The sequence below is a fragment of the Benincasa hispida genome, chromosome 11 (genome assembly GCF_009727055.1).
Source record: "Benincasa hispida cultivar B227 chromosome 11, ASM972705v1, whole genome shotgun sequence".
NCBI classification, from domain to species: Eukaryota; Viridiplantae; Streptophyta; class Magnoliopsida; order Cucurbitales; family Cucurbitaceae; genus Benincasa; species Benincasa hispida.
In genome coordinates, this window is record NC_052359.1 from 69,656,166 (window position 1) to 69,677,331 (window position 21,166).

The 21,166-nt window shown below is 32.5% G+C and overlaps 1 protein-coding gene across 2 annotated transcripts; it reads right to left on the reverse strand.

Moving 5' to 3' along the window:
• Positions 1-15,403: 15,403 nt before the first annotated feature.
• On the reverse strand, positions 15,404-19,309 carry LOC120090994 (putative pentatricopeptide repeat-containing protein At1g19290). 2 transcript variants are annotated; one of them, XM_039048754.1, is made up of 2 exons: positions 16,183-19,309; positions 15,404-15,888 (listed from the first exon to the last, which is right to left on the reverse strand). In XM_039048754.1, the coding sequence occupies exon 1, from the start codon at positions 18,937-18,939 to the stop codon at positions 16,210-16,212; it is 2,730 nt and encodes a 909-aa protein (XP_038904682.1). In that variant the 5' UTR covers positions 18,940-19,309; the 3' UTR covers positions 15,404-15,888; positions 16,183-16,209. The 2 variants fall into 2 exon arrangements, with proteins under 2 accessions (XP_038904682.1, XP_038904681.1); XM_039048753.1 differs by having other exon boundaries at positions 15,404-15,871; positions 16,183-19,307.
• Between the last annotated feature and the right edge of the window lie 1,857 nt (positions 19,310-21,166).

Sequence of the window (21,166 nt, forward strand, 5' to 3'; positions counted from 1 at the left end):
ATGAATGGTGATATAAATATATATAGAGAGCGATGTGAAAAGTGTTTAAAAAGTCTTTTGGAACAATTTTGAAGAAATTGCAAAAGACCCTACTCGAAATTGCATGGAAATTTCCTTAGAAATTATTATGTTGTTTTGGCGGGTAAAAGGATCACTATGAAGTTATTGCAAGATTAATGTCTAGATGAATAATGTTGCTATCCGGAATATGTTTAGTTACTATATAATATTTTTTTAAAAAAAAAGTTCTTTGATATATAATAATTTTGAAAGTAAAGATTGATAGTGCTTGTATTAAATACAATTGTGATGTCATAAATAACTTAAAAGATGTATCGGTCCTCCTCTAGTCTTTTTTTTCTTTTTCTATCTACTAAATATTGGGTATAACTTTGTTTACACTTATCTTTATATAGTTCATCTAAGTGTCCAATCACAAATTATCACGTGATAACTTTTTTTGGAAAAAGATATTTTTTTATATTTTTTTTCCATTTGGATGTATGGATCAATGTAGGCTAAGTTTCACCCAAATATTACTCGATATTTATTACATTATATGTATTTATTTTAGGGTCAATTGTAACTATAGTGACTAAAATTTAATTATGATATTGTTGATAAATTTTAGATTTTTTTTTTTTTTTGAGGAAACTAAAAGTAGTATGAAGTGGGTTTCCATCTAATTTGACAAAACTAAGATATTTAATCAATAAATAGCATAATATGTTTATGCTAAATGTTTTTCAAAGTTTTTGATTGAATTATTTAAAACCAGCGAAAACTAATATTAAAATTAATTAGAAGCAAAATTGAAAATAAGATTACACGACTAAATTAATATGGAAAAAGTCCAAAAATATAAGGATCAAAAGGCTATATAGACCTATATATATTATTACTTCCCTCATTATTTAAAATCTACATTTAATTTTTTTTTATTTATTAAAAAAAAAAACAGAAAGGAAAGCGAACCGAGTAAAAGTATAAAATTAGCGATAAATGTTTTAAAAAATTCATTATTTATTATGTTACGGAATGGGAGGGGACTGAATTTAAAAGTTTAATGTAAATTATAAGGCCGTTGTTTGAAAAAGTAGGCAAATCGAAAGTTTCATTTTCTACTTTTGTAACGTTTATTTTATTCTTTGTCCCCTCATATTTCTTTAATATTTTGAATGTTTTATTTTTAAGAATGATGATAAAATACATTTTTAATCTATTATATTTAAATTTGATGTCTATTTGGTTCTTAAAGTTTTAAAGTAACACTTAACTCCTTTAAATTTAAAAAATAGTTCTAAATGATCCCTGAGACTACTTTGATCGTTTGTTGACAAATTGTAAAATGACGTGGTAAGTTAAAAAGAGATTAGAGTAGCTAATCTGAAAAAAGAAATATTAATTTAATACTTTTTTTTTTATTGATGTAGCCTCATTCAACAACTTGAAATTTAGGGTTAAAAAATAATTATTCACCTTATAAGAGAAGAAAGATTTGTTAATACATGTTTAAAGAAAAGGGACATTTTCAACAAGGTGTTGGTCGAAAAAGGCTTTATAATACCTTTCTTGATTGTAAATACATAAGTAATTGTGAATTCTATGTGACCTCTTGTAATAACATTGAAATAAAAACTGTTAGTCATATTTATGCTTTAGTTTATGTATTCGGCATATATTGAGGTTATAGATTAAGAAATTTGTTATCATTCTTTTGTATAAATTTTCTATGTAAATCTCAAATCAATATACAGAAAATATTCATTCAAATATCTCGCACATAGTATCAGAGCCGTTTTAGGGTTTTATACTTTTCATCCATAGTCTCGTCTGTTCGGTCTCTGCCTCCGTCGATCGGTCGTCGATGGAGGTAGAATTTATTAGATTCAACAAGTATGCAGCAGAAAAAAACAGAATCATTAAGAACTCTAATTCATCAATTTTAGCTACAAATCAAGCATGTTCTACAAAATAAAGGAGGGTTTTAACAATACCTGTGAAGACTCTCTCTTCAATCCACAAAATAATCTTCTCCTCTTCTGATCATGAACCACCACTAGGACTTCCCTACTATCTTCTATAAACCTTAGATTGAGTTGTGGGGACTCAAAATAAATTGGATCAAAGAAATTTTTTAGAATAAAGTGGCTGGTTCTTCACAGATATTGAAGAACTTTTTCTTCAACAAGGCTTTCAGCAAAACACCTTTTGCATGCTCTCAACTCAGCACAAAGCTAATTTTATATCAAGACATCATGTAAACTAATCGCATCTTCATAAGTCGGCTTCTACTTGGGAGAATTTGGTGGGTTAATTGAGAATATGACTCAAAAATTGGAAAAACCTACTAAGAGTGGTTTTTCCAATTTTCTCAATTTTAATCAAATTAAAATTGATATTTAATTTACAAATAATAAATTCTTTTAAAATTGTGTTAAAATCAATTATTTTGGATTTTCATTAAAATCCAATTTTAATCTAATTTTCTAAAATATAGATTAAACAAAATTGATTTTTTTAATTTTGAATTTTCACAAAATTTAAATTTTCAATTTTAAAAATAATTGATTTAATTAACTAAACCATTTAATTAATTTTATTAATTTAATATCAAATATTAAATTAATCAAACATCAATTCCACAATCATGAATCCTTATTCATGTAATTTGATATTTAAATCGAATTTAAATATCAACCTATTCTCCAAATTCGTATAAATCAATAATTAAATGAGTAATTATATCGCATATAATTATGAATTCTCTTAATTCGAATTTGAACGTTTCAAATTAACTCATCATGCTATTCTAAGGTTTATTTCGTTTGTGAGCTAGTAGGGGGACCTAATGGACCTACAGATCATGGGCTCCGACGATCCGAGATTTAATTGGCTAAACTCTTTAAACTGAGTTAATCCTCATTCTTTAACTACCCGATCACGCCCTTAGTTGTACTCTTCTCATTGTAGATGTATTTTGTCCACTCGATATAACCACGATTAGTAAGTTAATCCTTCACAGGTTGTTTGTAATAATGGCTAGGTCAATTGGTTTAACCCCAAGATTACCTCTTGTTCCTTAAGTTCCACTGATTATCTAATAAATAATTGGTTTTAAGATCTAATCATCAAACTGAATCCCTCTCGCGCCAATGAGAGGGTGAGGCCCTTTATTCAAAACCTGGAGTCAGCACTTAAGAGAACAACCTCTCTACTATCCCTAAGAGCAGGTAGGAGTGAGTTCCATCTTGCATCCTATGACCCCAACTATCTACCCAGTTTTATCCTTGAAATGGGAGGCTCATTGAGCCTGTGCTGTTGAGCCAACCCTCACTCATGCAAATCTAAGGATAATCCCAAATAAACAGGAGTTCATAGTTAGCTTAGGATTAAGGTTAAGTTACTTAGGGCATCGTTTTAAAATAGTTAGTCTTATACAGTAAACAACGTTATAAAGTAAGAGTGATTTATTTCTTGGTTCGATCTTATGTAAACTCATTCATAGAACGCCCTCACTTCTCATGTCACTACATGAGCAAATTAGGATCACTTCGTTTATAGCACTTTATAACGATCGTAACAACTACAAAATGGGTCGCATCCAATAGTGTTACCAGAATAAGGCATCCAACCTTATTCGTATACTATATATCATTTTGACTATTTATTCGAGCCTAATCCACTCTTATATCTCTACATAAAGTTAAAGTACTCATGTAATAATCATGAATATTTTAGTTTATTGGATTTATTTCTTAAACGAAATGAGCAATTCATATATACAATAACAACTTATATTGATTCAAACTTCATTAATATTTTTATTAATCAACAGAATATTTTGTCGTTACAGAATAAGTTTTAGGATATAAAACTCAACAAATTTCTACTTGGACTAAAATTCCAATGGGAACATACATATGTATGCATAAAATTGAGTTTTTGAGTTTTAGGGAGAAATACAATAAACTAAGGCATCACATACCCATGGTTTGCCTTAGGTATCACATATGATGGTTTTTCTTAAGTATCACATACCCATGGGTTTTTCTCCCACTTTCCCTAGGTTATATAACTCGCAGTCCTAGTCTCACTAGATGACCCTCAAACACTTTAGCTGAGAGGATCACTGTAAATATATCAGCATATAGTCTCCTTTTTATTCAAACAAACTTAGGAAATGCATCTTAAATCCATAACTTCTTGTTTCTCAATGTCGTCACCAAGAACTAATTACTTGAGTTTCCACTAAACCCAAATTATGGCTAGGCTGTTACACAATCCCCCCACTATATTGAGGCTATTAGGGTTGATGCCCTAAACTCTTGTTGGATCCTGTAGTTTGTGAACACCTGTATTGAACAAATGCTTATGATGTAATAATATGAGATATTTTCTTCACTATTGTCTATGAAACATGAGATGTTTTATTTGCTTTACCACAAACTAATAAACTAAGATCCCTGGTTGTCATTGTAATTTAAGCATGTATGTGGAGACATACAGGTGGATCATACCTTAAGTGATAACCAAAATGGTTTGTAGTATATGGATAAGGAGGGAAACCTTATTCTGGTGACACTATGGATGCGACTCGCTTTGTAGATAGTTATAAGTGTTGTGACGTGCTATGAATGATCTGATCCTGATCATTCATATAGAGACATGCGAGTGGGGGTGTCCTATACAATGGAGTTTGTATAAGACCGGACTACAAAGTGTTTAATCTCGTTATAACACCGTTCATGACAGAGACTTCACTTCACTAGGATGACCATAGATAACATGACCTTAATCCTGAGTGAGTTGATAACTTCTGCCTTTGAGGGCGGTCTTTTGATTTGCATGGGTGTGAGTGGCTAGATTGCCGACTCAAACCTACCACTTTGGGTATTCATCTGATTGGAGAGCTGGGAACCCAGCTATACAAGATGAAATTCACTCATTACTCGAAGCAAGGGTAAGTAGATAGATTGCTCCTTTAAGGGCTAATTCCAGGGCTTGAATGATGTGGCGCCACACACCTTTTCATGGCTCGAGAGGTGTCCACCCATAGTAGGACAATGATGTATTGTTCATTAGAAAGGATCAGTTGTACTTAAGGAGTTAGATGTAACTACAGGGTCAAAATGGTAAATTAGCCCAGCTGTACTTACGAGCATCTATAAAGGGTTATCGTACTGTTAACTGGTTATATCCGATGGACACAGAAATATATCTATAGTGAGAAGAGTGTAGTTGTTGGTCTTTAGTGGAGTGCCCAGCAGTTAACGGATGGTAGATCTCGTGGCTAAAGAGTTTAGTCAGTTATTCACATACCGTTGGAGCTTCAAGCTACAGGTCCATAAGGTACCCTTGGTAGCTCAATGGATTCAAGTTGAGAATCAGTTATTGGGTCAATTTGAAGTGTTCAAATTGAAAAGAGGGAGTTTGATTATATATGATATGATTAAACTGATTCGATTTTATATGATATAATTGATATGAAGTATGAGATACATTAATTGGAGAAAAATGATATAAATATGATTTATATCAAGTAAAGGAGAAAATGACTATGGTTTAAATGTTGCACATGATGTGATATTAAAACTATAGGTTATAAATATAATATGATAAGTTAGTTATTATATTTATTTATAATTAATACAATTATGAGATAATTATTGGTGGTTTCTCCTTAATCGTGCGTGAAAGTGGGAGGTTTTATTCAGTTTTCATAACTGAAGGATAAAATGAAAAATGTTTTCATTTTGGAAGAATTGCATCATTTGAGTACACTGCCTATCGTTTAGCTCACGAGAGCCTACACGACAGCTTCAAGTGTTTGTCTAAACGATCGTGTACACGCACATTTGTCTAAACAATCGCGTAATCTTTTACTAAATGATCGCGTGCCTGAGCGATATTCTCTAAACAATCGTGTAAACGATCAAACTGTTTTTCCTAAACGACCGTGTACCTGTTGTCTTTTACTAAACAATCAAGCACAAGTCTATACGATAGACACAATACTCTCCCACTTGCTTGGTCGTTGGGTGTGATCGTTGTTTCCTCCTTCCCTCTACTAAATCCAATAAAGCTCACACATCTTAGATTCTAACTCCAAGAATACCAAGGTCACTGAGTGGTGGTGTCCCAGTTGTTACTTGTTCGTGGATAAGGTTATTCATATTTGACCAGATGATCCACTAGACGACTGGGTTAGCATTCTAAGCGACAGCGAGAGGTGCTGATGCAAGACTCCACGAGAGCGAGAGAAAGTTAGAAGAAGAGTTCTTCAAAGGCAAGTCTCTCGTTCCTTTGTATTTAATTTATGAAAGCATGTTGTAATTTATTCTGAAATGCATAACTTGTTTATATGTTCGTGAATGCTTGTAATTCTGTCATAATAAATTTCGAACGATCTTGCTTCCACTCATAGGTTCTCTTTGATAAGAGTTCCTTCAGTGAGGCACCCTAAACTTTTTAAGTAAGATGCATCTGACTTTTCTCAACAACTTTTGTTACAAGGTCAGCTTAATCAATAATTCTTATTGATATTCATTTTGCATTTATGGAAACTAGATATAATACATGATGATCTCTTATACGTGTATTTTTCTAGAAAATCTAGCATTTGTCGGTACAAATACTTGATTTTCTTCTAAATTTGGAGAAATACACTACTTTTGGGTCGCCTATAAATAGGCATACTGTTTGAACAATATTCGAATACCTTAGGTTTGACACTAACACATGTGTCAATCTTTTCCCAAAATTTTGAAATATGTAAACACCCTTTACATGTTATAAACAACCTTTATGACCTCTCTGTATCTCATATGGAGTTTTAGAAACACTTTAAATTAATTCTAGTAAGATAGGTTAGATGATAGGTAGAGGTTTATATAAATTAATTCGAGTGGGTATGGCTGAAATGAGCGAATTTGGTGACCAGAAGTCTCACCAGAAAGCTGGCCTAATTTAGAAGAAAATATAGGCTGAAGGTTGAAGACGACTCCTGTCTGTCATCTTTTGTCCATGATTAAAAGTTGAAAATCCAATTTTATGGTAATTAAGGTGTTCTTAAGTATAATTATTGGTCGTTTGGTATTAATATGATATTTTAAACATGAAAATAAAGGAAATTGGGATCCTAAATTAATTTTGAAGTTGATTAAGTGGTTAATTTGTTAAGTAAACCTCAATTAGGGTTAATGAGGAAATTGGGTAAAATTGGACTAAATTAAGGTTTTAGAGAAGTTTAAGTAAAGTTAGGATCTTTTAGAGATTATTTGGGGATTAAGGGCATTATGGAAAAATGACAAGCTGTTTATGCACTGTTTGGACTGGATAATCATTTATAGGATAACTATAAATTAATAATGTGATTTTTCAAGCCAAGTTCAATTAGGGGAGGCTTATAACCCTTTGAGAAAGTAACTCAGAGATAGTGAGTGACAAGTTTTATAATGTTTTCCATGCTAGTATTCATTCCAACGCATAGGCAGTACACAAGAAGTTTTTATATCATGTGATCATCAACGCATGACCCATATTATGTTCTAAATGATGATATTATTCATGAATTTAGCATACATTTTCCAGTAAGCCTATGCCATGTTTTACAAAATCACTTTATATGCTTCATGTTTTACAAGGCACCATGCGATGTTATGAATTATGATTTATGATGTTTCAAATGAGAGTCATGTTTATATGTATAAAATGTTATGTGCCTTGTATAAACCCTATTCCTATGTTGGTACTGAAGGTATGGTAAGGTACCGAGATTTCAGATATGCAATGATCCTTGACACCGAAGGTATGTTAAGGTGGGTATGATCCAGTTTAGCTCTGCGTGCACGTATGACCATGTTATTGATGTTGGGGAGATCGAGAAAAATGGCTCTCTCTCAACATTAGCTGTAAGGTGATTAAGCAAAAGGGTTCTCACTCCAACCCAGGCTTATGTTTCAGGGATTGAGTAGAAGGGCTCTCCCCACGTTTCAAGTAGAGGAGTAGTGGTATTTCTACAGTATGATTATGATGAAATTATTTTAGAATCTTGAGTTAAAATGATTCATGATTTCAGTTTATTTTAAAAACCTTGATTTTGAGCATGTGATGTTTTTAAATGAAACCATGTTTATATTATTTAAGAATGGTCAGTCACTGAACATGTTTCTCTAATAGTCACTCACTGAGCATTTTTAAGCTCATGTTTTAAATGTTTTCATCCCCAAGTAGCGGTTAATATCCCGAAGCCAAGTAGATCTGCCAGTCAGTCACTTAATAGGATTCTCTGAGAAACTTAAGTCTAGGTGGTCCACTAAGTTTAACTAACCCTGATTGTGTTTGTACATGTCATGGGATGTCAGGGTAGAGACTTGAGTCAGAGATTGTAAATATTATTTTATCTAAGTAAATGTTTGTGGATTATCTGAATGTTAGCACCTGTGTTTTATTGATGTAAGTTGTGCAAATTATCTGGCATGAGTATTGTTTGCTTATCAAGTTAATAGGTGCTCAGGAAACAGGTTTACTAGATTATGATGGATAGTAGTTGTCATACAAGGGTTGACAATTATTGTCTTCACATCCCTTCTTGGGTAAAGGGTAATCTGGGGAGAGGTGTGACAACTTGGTATCAGAGCAAAAGATTTTGGAAAACTAGAGCCATGCATTAGATTAGGGGTTCTGATTATATACCCCTAATCTAATGTTGTGATTCTTCGTGCTCAAGATTAGTTTCTGTACCCCTAATCTAGTTATGAACTTAACAATGTTTTTGTAATGAAGGACACTTCCTCCGATTATGATCTAACTGATTACAAAATTCAAACCGTACTTGAGCACCTGATTTTGTCCAGTCCATCTCATTATTGTACTGTGAACTCTTTGGTTTACCAGGTTTCCTCAACAACGATGGGTCGGCATGTAACACAGACATATTAGGATGTGTAATCCAGTAATCTTCGTGTGATACAAGTTGAAATTGAGGAGAGTAGTATGCAGCGTATGTTGACAGTTTATAGTAGTCCTTAATGAAATTTTCGTAGTTCATATTAAATCATGAGCAAACTGCCACAAAATATGAGCATAGGATACTAAACGCTTGCCACTTGTTACATGAACAGTACTGCTTGGACCCATTTAGCCTTGGTATTTAAACATTTCCTCCTTTAGCATTAAGGTTGTGACGTCCGATTTTCACATGAAATATAGCTTCATATCGATCATATGACTGTACTTCATATTTACTGGATCTTGCAGCCCATTTCAACAAAAAATTTCATGTGCGTACCTAAATATTTACTCATTTAGTATTACATATATATTATAAACGAATTCTTGCTTACTAAAAAAAATTATTACCGGGTATATTTATCTCGACGCTCCAAAACAACTCTTATTTCTTCTCTTATTTTTTAAAAAATAGTTTAAACATTTGTAAAATGTTGTTTGAGCAAGAGCATTTATTGGCAACATTCAAGCTTTTTTTAGGACTCCATTGATTCGCTCTAATAGATTTATCATCATTCATCCACACCTGAACCCTCCATCATGTGCTTGAGTCCATTGCTCAATATCAATGTTGTCAATAAAAACTAATACAACTCCGATTTATTCTTTTCATGTCCTCAATGAATTTATTAAACTTGTTAATTTGGAATTGACATCCAACACGATAAACATAATTTTTTAATATATTGAATTTGTATTTTTTATTATTGCTAACAATTGTTGTAAGCAGTATCAATGGTGACATTTTGGTCCCATCCAATCATTTTCTGAATTATTCACTGCTGAGATAATACCAGCGTGTCGATCTAAAATTAAACATAACTCTTCGTGTGTAACAACTTCTATTAGAAGTTTCAAAAATCATCTTCATGAGTCTGCAGACTTCTCATCTATAACAGCAATTGCAAGAGGAAGAAAATGCTAATTTGAATCAACTGATGTAACAACTAGAAACTTTTCTTGATATTTTCCTTCAGTAGGTGTTTCCTTTATACTCTTCACGCCACATGTATTTTGGGATTGGTCTGCTTAGCCATATACAACCACTTAGACAATAATTTGTATGACTCGTCCCAGTCACCGAACACTTTAGCTAGGTCTTTCCTTTGCCCTCCCACATCCTATGGTAAGGAACATGATATCCAAATTCTGTTTTTATGTCGGACTATAGTTATGCCACACTGATTTATTTTACGACATCATAAAACTCTAGTGCAATCATCGAAGAATCTAACTACACATGACTTTGACTAAGTTCTAAGTAAAAACATGTATGTTGCTCAATATACTTAGCGATCTCAAATAAACCATGTGATTTTTTCTTCGTTGAATGAAGTCTCCATTTGCAACATTTTTCCCATTTCTTACACTGAATTGCCAAAATTGTCGGTGTCGATTCCACGACTTCATATGGTGCATTGACTGCATGTTATAGCATTTCTTTGTCTTGACAAATCGTGCCCTTATATAATTGGATATTATCAACAACCACAGGTATTACAATTGGGTCGTGTTCTCAAATGTTATTTATTACATTCATATCCAAATCAGTGAGTGTATCTTAAAGTAACTCATGTTCACGACCATCAAAGTTCAACTCCTCAAATTCATCGTTTGGTTTCTATTATAAAATCCCTATAGTGATTAGCCACCATATCTTCATCATCACATAATGGTGCAACTGATTTAGGATCAGGATCAATACATTGAGTCGGGTCTTCAAACTAACTAAAGGGTTGTGCATTCAAGTTTATATCCAATCCTACCCTACTCACATTAACATATAAATGCACTAAATTCGAGAGCGGCATCACGATTGAAAACATCAAGTTCATTGCTTGTTCATTAGGAATAGGAAATGATATAAACCTTACTGATCCTGATAGTGTTAGATTAAGGTGTCTATATACTATTTCTAACTAGTTTGCTCTCATATCTACACCAAGTGACATCTCTATCATTTCAATGACTTGTTAAGAAACAAATCCACTGTTCAAATTTATGTAAACCCCCACAGTAGTTTGATCATAATCAACTATATTAATATCATCAATCACATTACCATTTCTAAATAACATAAATTTCAAACATTTGTCCATCATTTTCCTAAAAAAAAAAAAAGAAAAACAATACATTACTAAATATTTTTCTAATTATCAAACTTAAATCCAAGTAAAAACAAACAAAAAAATATTAAAAATATTTGAAAATTCACTTAGTAATTTTATATTAAAAGTAAACAAAAATACTGAAATTTTTTGTATTAAAAAATTAATACTAAAAGAATAGAATATTATTAGAAAAAAAAAAAAACAAGAATAAGTTTTTGTATTAAAAAACCATAAACAAAAAATGCAAAGAAAACTCAAATTACAAATATATTGTTTTTAATAAAAAAAAAAAAAACAAACTCTACTACTTAACTTTTTGTAATAAAAAACTTTGAATATCAAATTTAAATATTGAAAAAATCGAATATTATAAGAAATATATATAAAAAAATCACTCGAATTAATAATTTTATATTAAATAATAAAAAAATACTAAACATTTTAAACTATAAACATCAAGCTTAAATATGAAAAAAAACAAATAATATAAAAAAAATATTAAAAAAATTCATTCAAATCAGTATTTGTTTATTAAGGACAAACAAAAACACTAAACTTTTTAAACTAAAAAAACAAAACTAAAAAAAATAATATTAAAACACAAACAAACAAGGATACTTCTTTTTGCATTAAAAACTATAAACAAAAAATGTAGAGAAAACTCAAATTATATATATATTGTATTAACAAAATCTAATGCCTAAAACTCTAATATTAATCTTTTTTTTTCAAAAGAACCCTAAACCCTAATACTAACAAAATAATTAATACTCAAATAACTAATATTCTACTAAAAAATTAACTCTAGTACTATAACATTAAAAATTCTAATATTAACAAAATCTAATATTATTTAAAATGAAAAAAAATATTAACATGGTAGATCTAGCATAATATAAATACGAATATTAAACTATAGAGAAAAAACTACTAATATCAATATATAAATATTATTGAATTCAACAACCATTAAAAAAATTAACATGATAGATCTACTAACATCAATATATAACTAATACTAAAAAACTACTAACACCAATATACAGGGATATCAAAATGGAATATCTAGCATAATATAAATATCAAAAAAGTAAAAACAAAAAACTAGTAATAAATAAAAAGTAAACTCACAAATTCACAACGGTCCTACTTTTTTCCTCAAAATGACAATGGTTCTTCTTTTTGTTGTTATTTGTTATTCAGCAATAGAAACTACGAAAAAATAGAATAATATGAGAATATGGATCTATAACTTATTTTTTAATTAAAAAATAAAAATTTAATTGAGTGAAAGTGTACCTCTTTTTGGTTCTTTGTTTTCCAAACAGCAATAAAAACTATAAAAAAAAATATATGATAATATGAGAATAGGAACAAAATTTATAATTCTTTTTTAAAAATAGAAATTTAGTAGAGTAAATGCACAAACATCACAATTTGATGGACGAATGTGAAAAATAGGAGGATTTAGTAACAATTTTAGGAAGAAGAAGAGAGAAAAACTTGTGGGGAGAGAATAATCCGTGAGTTCAAAAGGAAAGAAAAAATTGGAAGAGTTTGTGAGAAGTGGAAATTGGAAGAGAGGAAGTGGGCTTAAAAAGGCGTTGGTCGAATGTTGAAAACTCGACCACTGCGCTGTTGATGTGACCAAACAAGGATAGCAGCAACGTGGTAGACTTTGGGTAGCGTGGTCAATGGTGCAGCTGAACGGTGCAGGTTGAGACTTCAACTCTCAATCTTGTCGATGACAGGCGACACAAGTGGAGGTTGCAGATGGTCAAGTCTTCAACTCTCGACTTAATGTGAGCATTTTCAATATGTGTTGATCAATAGTTCAAATCTCAACCTTTTGCTTTGCCAAAACTACCCCATTTTTTCTAAATATTTTCAAACCCACTATATTTTCCTAATTATTTTTCCAAAGTACAATATTTAAATAAAAAATCCCTATAATATCAATTGAAAACCAACATTATAAGGACATCGAAGAATGTGTTATTAAACATGTTCTATTTTAATATCGATTTTTGCCCAACATTATAGATGACTTTACTGTTGGTTTTCGACAAACACTATAGATGACCAACGTTAAACACCTTTAATAACAATATCACCCTCGATGACAATTAAAAAGGAGCAATATTAAAAGAGTTTTTCTGTCATTAACTATCTGTTTTTGTGACAAATAATGATCGTTATTGTTGTTTTAGCTTATACACATCTAGATGTGTATAAGAGACAGATATATAGTTGCACACGTGGCTGACTAACAATATTTATATGTATATAATAAAAGTATGTGATATTTGTATACACAACTCACCTTTCAACAAACACTACAATTAACTAATTCACTCATACGAAAGTAATATATATCTATCCCTCCACAAACTATATTCAACTTATAAAGATAAACAAAATTACTAACCATAGTAAGTACAAGACTCAAATCTCTTAAAATTATTTATTGACTCTAAATAATTGTCTTTTTGAGCATTAAATACTTCATGAAGTTTCATCGTCAATTTCAACGCACCTAACTTTTTTCTTATGACTATACCCAACTTAAATTCAAACGTCTACCTACTTCAGTTCTAAATGTTTTTAATATAACTTCATCAGACTTTTATGTCAAATCATATGCTAGAGGAGAATAGCAAAAATAATTACAAAATTAAGGGAAAAAACTTTGTTGTCTTCTTTAAGAATTAACAAACACTAAAGATACATCTTAGCTTGAACTTGAAAATAGAAACTAATAATTCTAGAAAAATGAACACAGACATATGAACACAAAAAGATTTAGTCATTGTGCCATAATCATAATTTAAAATTTCGGTCAAAATCTTGAAATTTCGATTGAAATTTCGGTATTGGGGGGTTGAAATTTTTTAAAGTTTATAGACTTGTCTTCATTATACGAATTATATAGTTGCACACATTAATATATAATTTTACCTCAAAATTGAATTGACGTACGTTTTACTTTTACCAACTAAAGCTTTCATTTTCAAGAAACCAAAATTGAGAAAAATTATAACATAAATTTATTTTTAACTTCAATCAAATATTCTTCCACCAATTTTTCACATCATTTTTCCACCGACAAAAAAGGCCACGAGCGTCAGGGAAACATTGCAACGGTGACGAGGTTGAACATTCAGAACGTTTTTTTTTACCATCTAAAGCTTTCATTTTTAAGAAATCAAAATTGAAAAAATAACACACTTTTTTTTTTAATTTCATTCACACCTTTTTCTATTGAATTTTTATATCATTTCACCTTAAAATTGAATTGATGTGAGTTTTACTTCTTTTAGCATCCAAAGTTTTCATTTCAAAGAAAATAAAATAAAATTTGATATTATTTTGTAATTATTTTTCCTTTTCTTTTTTAAATTCTTGCTCTTATATCGTCATTTACATAGATATTACACTATACCTCTAAATATTGTCTTGTTTTATCAAAATGATGATTAAAAATGGTTAAATATAATCTAATTAGGTCATAGTAAAAAAATTATTAGTTCAATTTCTATAAAGTTTTTCGAATATTTCCATAAAATCGAGACCTTGATAGTATCATCGCCATCAATATCTCGAACCTTGGCTAAATAAGAAACAAAAAAGGGGAAGAGTGGTTTGTAATAATTCAAAATTATCACAAAGAAATTACAAATATAAAGAAAAATAACAAAATGCAACCCCAGAAAATCAAAAACCACGAAAGTTTCATTTATTTGAACCCAACCTAATTCAACTCAAATGAGTTGATAATCCAACTCAAACTGCAGTGATTGGGTTGAGTTGAGTTGGGTTAATCAATTTTTGGAGGCCTCGAATGTTTTGAACACTCCGAGAAGTATGTAAGTATTCCACAAATTATTATAAGGTTGATAACCAATCAAACACTACCATTACAGAAACATATAGGCTTCACAAATTGATTTAGAGTTAAATGCTAGCAAATTTAATTCCATGAAGTTAGTAAAGGGAGAATCTCAAACTACCTAACCTAAAACTAATTCACACACATCTACATTACAGCCAAAGAAAATAATTAATCTAGAAAATCTAGATTAAAGCCAAAGAATACAACCAATATGTAAGTAGGCAAAACTTAATAGAATAAGAGAAAAGGATTTTATTTTAGCATAAAAAACATCACGTTGTTGAATTAGATTATATAATACAAATTTACCTCCATCAATCCGCTTAAACTTTTGGATTAATCACTAATTTAACATAATCCACATAGAAAAGAGAAAAGACAAGAAAAATGAACCATAGGAAATAATTTATAAATTACCTTTTTCTTTGGGAAGAAAATAATTTATAAATTATTGAATTGAGTTGATAATTATTATAGAAGAGAGTAATTGAGAGAGTTGATGCAAATAACGAGATAAAAAATATGAGTTAACGTGAATAACGAGGTAATAAACCTCTTTAATAATTGGTGAACCAAATGGTGGGTGAGTTTTTTTTTATCCACCAACCAAACTTGGGGCCAAACACCCCATAGAATTTTAAATTTCTCGGCTTTAACAGCAAGGCAGAACTTCAAAGTGATGGAACATGCCAATGCGATGGCCTTACTTTCATGCCCCTCCTTTTCTTCAGCAGAAAATGAGCAGATTTTTTATTTTTCAGAATGTGACGGCTTAACCCTTGCACGCCCAAGCCTTCAATTGAGCCATGATTCTTCATTACAATACCAATGATGCTATTTAGGTGCAACCCTATACCTGAAGGAGAAAATAATCTGATACCAATGAATCGTTACATTTTTTTGTCCAATAATTAAAAGAATGGATGTATGCAGGGTTGTTCTTGGGTTAGTTTTCAGGATTACTCTGAGTGTTCTAAGATTCTCCATCAAATAGGGAACTCAGACGCGTAGGCATCCATGCTACACGTAATTTTACCATGGCATAAGCATAAAGATATCAAACATGACAAAAATAGCTACGTTTATGCAAACACCACAATGACAATCCAGAATTAGAAACTAAATGATGAACTATGAGTGAATTCATAAAGAAAAGGTCAAATGAACCTTGGAAATCGTAAGCGCAGAGCTTCGCTATTCTTTATGCTTGTCTCTCCATTTGATGTAAACTCGAGCCACAAGTGGATCCATTACACTCGAATCTTTCCCTGCCTTGATCATTTCATTCAAAAGCCTCACAGATTGTTCAAATTCTCCTCCCTTATAAAACCCATGAATCAATGTAGAATAGGTAACAGAAGATGGAGAAATGCCTTCTTCTCTCATTCTATCTTTCAGTTTCAAAGCCTCTAATGTTCTACCAGCCTTGCAATATCCATCGATGAGAGTGTTATATGTAATGACGGTGGGTGATAAACCCTTTTGGGCCAGTTTATGGAATAGTCTCTGAGCTCGATCCAGATTCCCTGACTTGCATAAACCATTTATAAGAGCATTGTACACGACAATATTTGGAACAAGACCTGCCTTTATCATGTCATCTCTTAGACAGAAGGCTTCATTGACCTTGCCAGCAGTAGAGCAAGCATGAATAAGAGAAGAAAATGTATAATTATCGGGTCGAAAGCCTAGAAGTAACAAATCTGACAAAATCCTTCTAACATCATCGACCTTCTTAGACTTGCATAGTCCTGTAATTGCAATATTATATACAATGTTGTTCGACATAGGGATGCTCGTGGCCCTTTCGCCAAAAGAATCCACAATTTTTTGAGTTTTGAGATGTCTCAAACCAAATTTGGGCAATTTTATAGAGCGTGCATGATCTAGAACAGGACCAATATCTACCATTTGATGAAAAATCAAACTTGCTTCGTCAATCTCACCAAGTCGATACAGACTACTTACAATTTTACTACCGATGATAATATTAGGTGCAATCCCTTTGTCGATCATCTTAAAGTATTCATTATATGCTTTGTCCATCATCCCTTTGTCACACCAACCAGCTATAAGGGAGCCATAAGTTACAACATTGGGAGATATTTCCCGACTCTTCATTTCAGCTAGAAGGCCATTCAATTTCTGTAAATCTTCAGATCTAAAAACACCATTAATAAGAGAATTGTATATTTCAGTGGAAGCACTTATTCCCTCTCTCTCAGCCATGTCCTTCAATTTTAAGGATTCTACCACATTTCCAACTCTACAAAATCCATCAATTAAAGTTCTATATGTTATTTCATCAGGTGGACAACCTAGTTCCTGCATCTTAAGAAAAATCTCTTGTGCTTGCACTAATTTCCCCATCTTACAAAAGCCATAAATCACGGTATTATAAAGAGCTGTACTCTTCGTAAAACCCTTCGATAGTGCATCCTTCCATATCATCATAGCTCTATCAAAAGCACCTACTTTGAAAAATGCATCTAAAAGTGTACAATAACTAACCTCGTCAGGTGCCACGCCTCTTTTATGCATTAATTTCCAAATCTGTAGGGCATGGTCAACATGACCAACATGGAAAAAATTCTTGAGGAGGATATTATAAGTCACAACAGTAAGATTAACTCCTTTGTTGTGCATCTCATCGCAAAGCTTGAAAGCCTCACTGAAATCTTTTTGTTTACAAAAACCATAAAGAAGAGTGTTATAGCTATAAGAATCCGGTCTCAAGTTCCAATCTTTCATACTAACCAACACTTCAGCCGCCTTTTTAACATGACCAAGCTTACAGTACCCATTAATAAGTGAGTTGCAAATTACAGTATTCATTTTTAAGCCTACTTTCAACATTGCATCCATTATTCTAAGAGCATCGTCTACTCTACCAGCGCTGCAATATGCATGTATTAACACTCCATAAACATGCTCATCAACAAACAAATTTTTCTCCTTCATGCACCCAATTAGCTTCTCAGCCTGCTCCATCTGACCTCCCTTGCAATAACCTTTTATCAACAAAGTATAAGTTATGGAATTTTCAGGAACCCCCTTTTCAGACATCAACTCTAACACCTCTTTTGCCCCAAAAACATCTCCTAGACTGACATACCCATCAATCAAACTATTGTAAGTTACTACATTCGGTTCACAACATGACCTCTCCATTTCTTTCACAAAATTGAAGGCTTCATCCACTCTTCCTTCCTTACAATATGCATTCACCATTATCGTATAACTAAAAATATCGGGAAGAACGCCTAAAGCAAGCATTTGTTCATAAACAAGCAGAGCCCTGAATGTTTCTCCTTTCTGGACCAAATTACTTAACAAACTATTGCAGGACCTCAAACTTGGAACACGACCACACTTCCCCATATTGTCAAACACACGTAGTGCAAAATTTGTCATTCCCTTCTCAGCATAAACCTTCAAAATCATATCAAATACCGTAGGAGAAAACGAAAATTCTCTATACACCCTTACAAGCTCGTCCCACACTACAGATGCGGTGTAATTGTTCTTGCATAGAACCACAAGTTCATTCAAGTACACCCAAACCTCCTTGTACATTCGAGCCCTTGATAATATATGGACAATCTTGCAATAGGAATTAACATTCGGTCTAAATTTCTGTTGTTTGGATGCCAATTTGAAGAACTCTAAGGAAGCATAAGGGTTCAATCTGAGATTCCGAAGCACTAAATCCATCAGTTCGTCGGAGAAACCGAAGGAGAGCTTTGCGAGGGCATCGAACCGTCGAAGGACTAGGAGGCGGGAGATTCGGTCAACCAAATCCGGCCGGTTCAGCTTCAATTCGTCTCGGAACTTCCATTGAAGAGTCCGAGATACGTGAAGCGACTTCCGCAGAAGTAGACGAGAATATAAGCGATGTATGGAGGTTGGAGAGTACCTGAGCATTTGCCGGCGCGACGGAGCAGATGAATAGAGAAGGAAGCTGCCGTTGAAGTTGAATTCGCAGCCTCATGGCACGAAAAGCTTCCACATAACTGGCCATCATTTCTGCTCCAATTCCAAAGAAAGCATATTCTCTGTTTAAAGAAGAACAAAACGAGGGTTATGGTGGCTGAAGATGGAGGAGAATGGAGAACGGAGATGGCGGCCGGCCGGTGTGCGTGCTGCGGGAGAAGAAGCACCAGAAGCCACAAGGTGAAGAGAAGGTTGAAGATGGAAGATCGTGGGTGGGTGAGTCGGAGGCCGACGGCAGAGGGCTGATGCGGAAAGTTTTACAAAAGAACCCAAAAACCTTTGTACCAGTAACCTATTCTTAAAAACTTTCATCTTCCGCCCATGTGAAATTCCGAAATTACTTCCAATTTTGAAAAATTTTCAGACCGTTTTGGTATTTGTATGCCTCTACGAATACTTTACAATGATAGGTCCTTTATTTCCTTCTCAAAACATTTCTCTTCAAAGAATTTTCTTTCTAATTTGCTCCTGTTTTCTCTCCAAACTTCAGTAGAGCACTCTTCGAAGGTTTCTCGCCGGTCGTCTCTATGCACTTGCCATCACCGTCGTGATCTGAAAGGTATGAGACTCTTCTCCTTGAAGAATGCATGTTGATATTCGAGGTTTGACTATTTTTTAGGGTTTAATTGTGTATTCATTCGTAATCGATCGTTGAGAGAATACTAAGCGATCGGATAGAGAATACTAAGTGAGATGTTTAAAGAATATTAAACGAGCGTTTAAATATTACTAGGCGATCAGATAAAGATTACTAAGCGATCGAATAGAGATTACTATGTGATCGAATAGAGAATATTAAGCGACAGAATAGAGATTACTAAGTGATCGAATAGAGCATACTAAGCGATCATTTAGATATATATTGTGTGATCGTTTAGGTTTATATCGTGCGATCGTTTAGCTATCTGTTACGCGATCATTTAGATATTTACTGTGTGATCGTTTAGGTTTATATCATGTGATCATTTAGTTATCTGTTATGCGATCGTCTAGCTAATTATTACGCGATCATTTAGATATTTATTGTGTTATCATTTAGCTATTTGTTATGAGATTGTTTAGCTAACTATTACGTGATCGTTTAGATATTTATTGTATGATCGTTTAAGTTATATCGTGCGAACATTTAACTATCTGTTATACGATCGTTTAGATAACTGTTAAGCAATCATTTAGATATCTGTTAAGTGATCGTTGAAATATCTGTTATGTTATAGTTTGATTTTTGTTATACGATTGTTTACTAATTGTTGTAGTGTACACGCTTGTCAAATTGTTAAGATGGACATCCCTGCTGAGAAATATTTTCCTGCTACAGTCTCTTGCCAAGTCCACAAAACTGCCTCTGTGATTAGGAATAAGTTGACAGAAGAACAGATGAGATTGTATAGGAAAGCTGCCTTTGGTCCACTGTTGGATATAAATCTTGTTTTTAATGGACAACTTTTGCACCACTTTCTATTAAGGGAGGTAGTGGATGCGAACCCATACGTTATATCATTCAACATTCTAGGGAAGAAGGTAACATTCTCCCAAGACGATTTTAATTTGATAACTGGGTTGTAGCCTACTAGGGAAACAGTAGAAAGAGAAACAACCACTGAAAGGCTGGGAGAACTCATTCTTGGACCAAAGGACCCAAATGAAAATGATAGTTTTTGCAAGAATTTGGAGACCGCATTCGAGAAGTTCAATTTTATTAATGACTAAGATGCTATCAAGGTTGCATTGACACTATTCATCGAAATAGTGATGATTGGAAAAGACAAGAAAACCCAATTCAATGTGAATATATTTGGGATTGTTAATGACCTTTAAGTCTTTGATTACATCTGGTCTTCTCTCTTTTATAAATGTACATTGAATAGCATGGGAAGAAGGAGGCATATGATTCAAAGAAAACAGAAAATGATCATCGTGCCTCATATTACTGTATAAAGGGATTCACACTTGCATTCTAGATATGTACTCTTGTTTTTTATTCACTTTAAAATACATTGAACCTATATGTCATGTACGTGTAACAAAGTTCCCATATAGTAGGTTTGGGCTTACGAAATTGTATCCACATCAAGTAAGTTCATAGCCACCAAAGTCAGCAAGGTTGCAATTCCTAGAATTCTTAAATGGACTTGCTCTTGTGCTCCATCTTACCAAT

Bases quoted from the DNA above. Each gene is read 5' to 3' on its own strand.
- LOC120090994 (XM_039048754.1), bottom strand. From the start codon at position 18,939: ATGCTCAGGTACTCTCCAACCTCCATACATCGCTTATATTCTCGTCTA.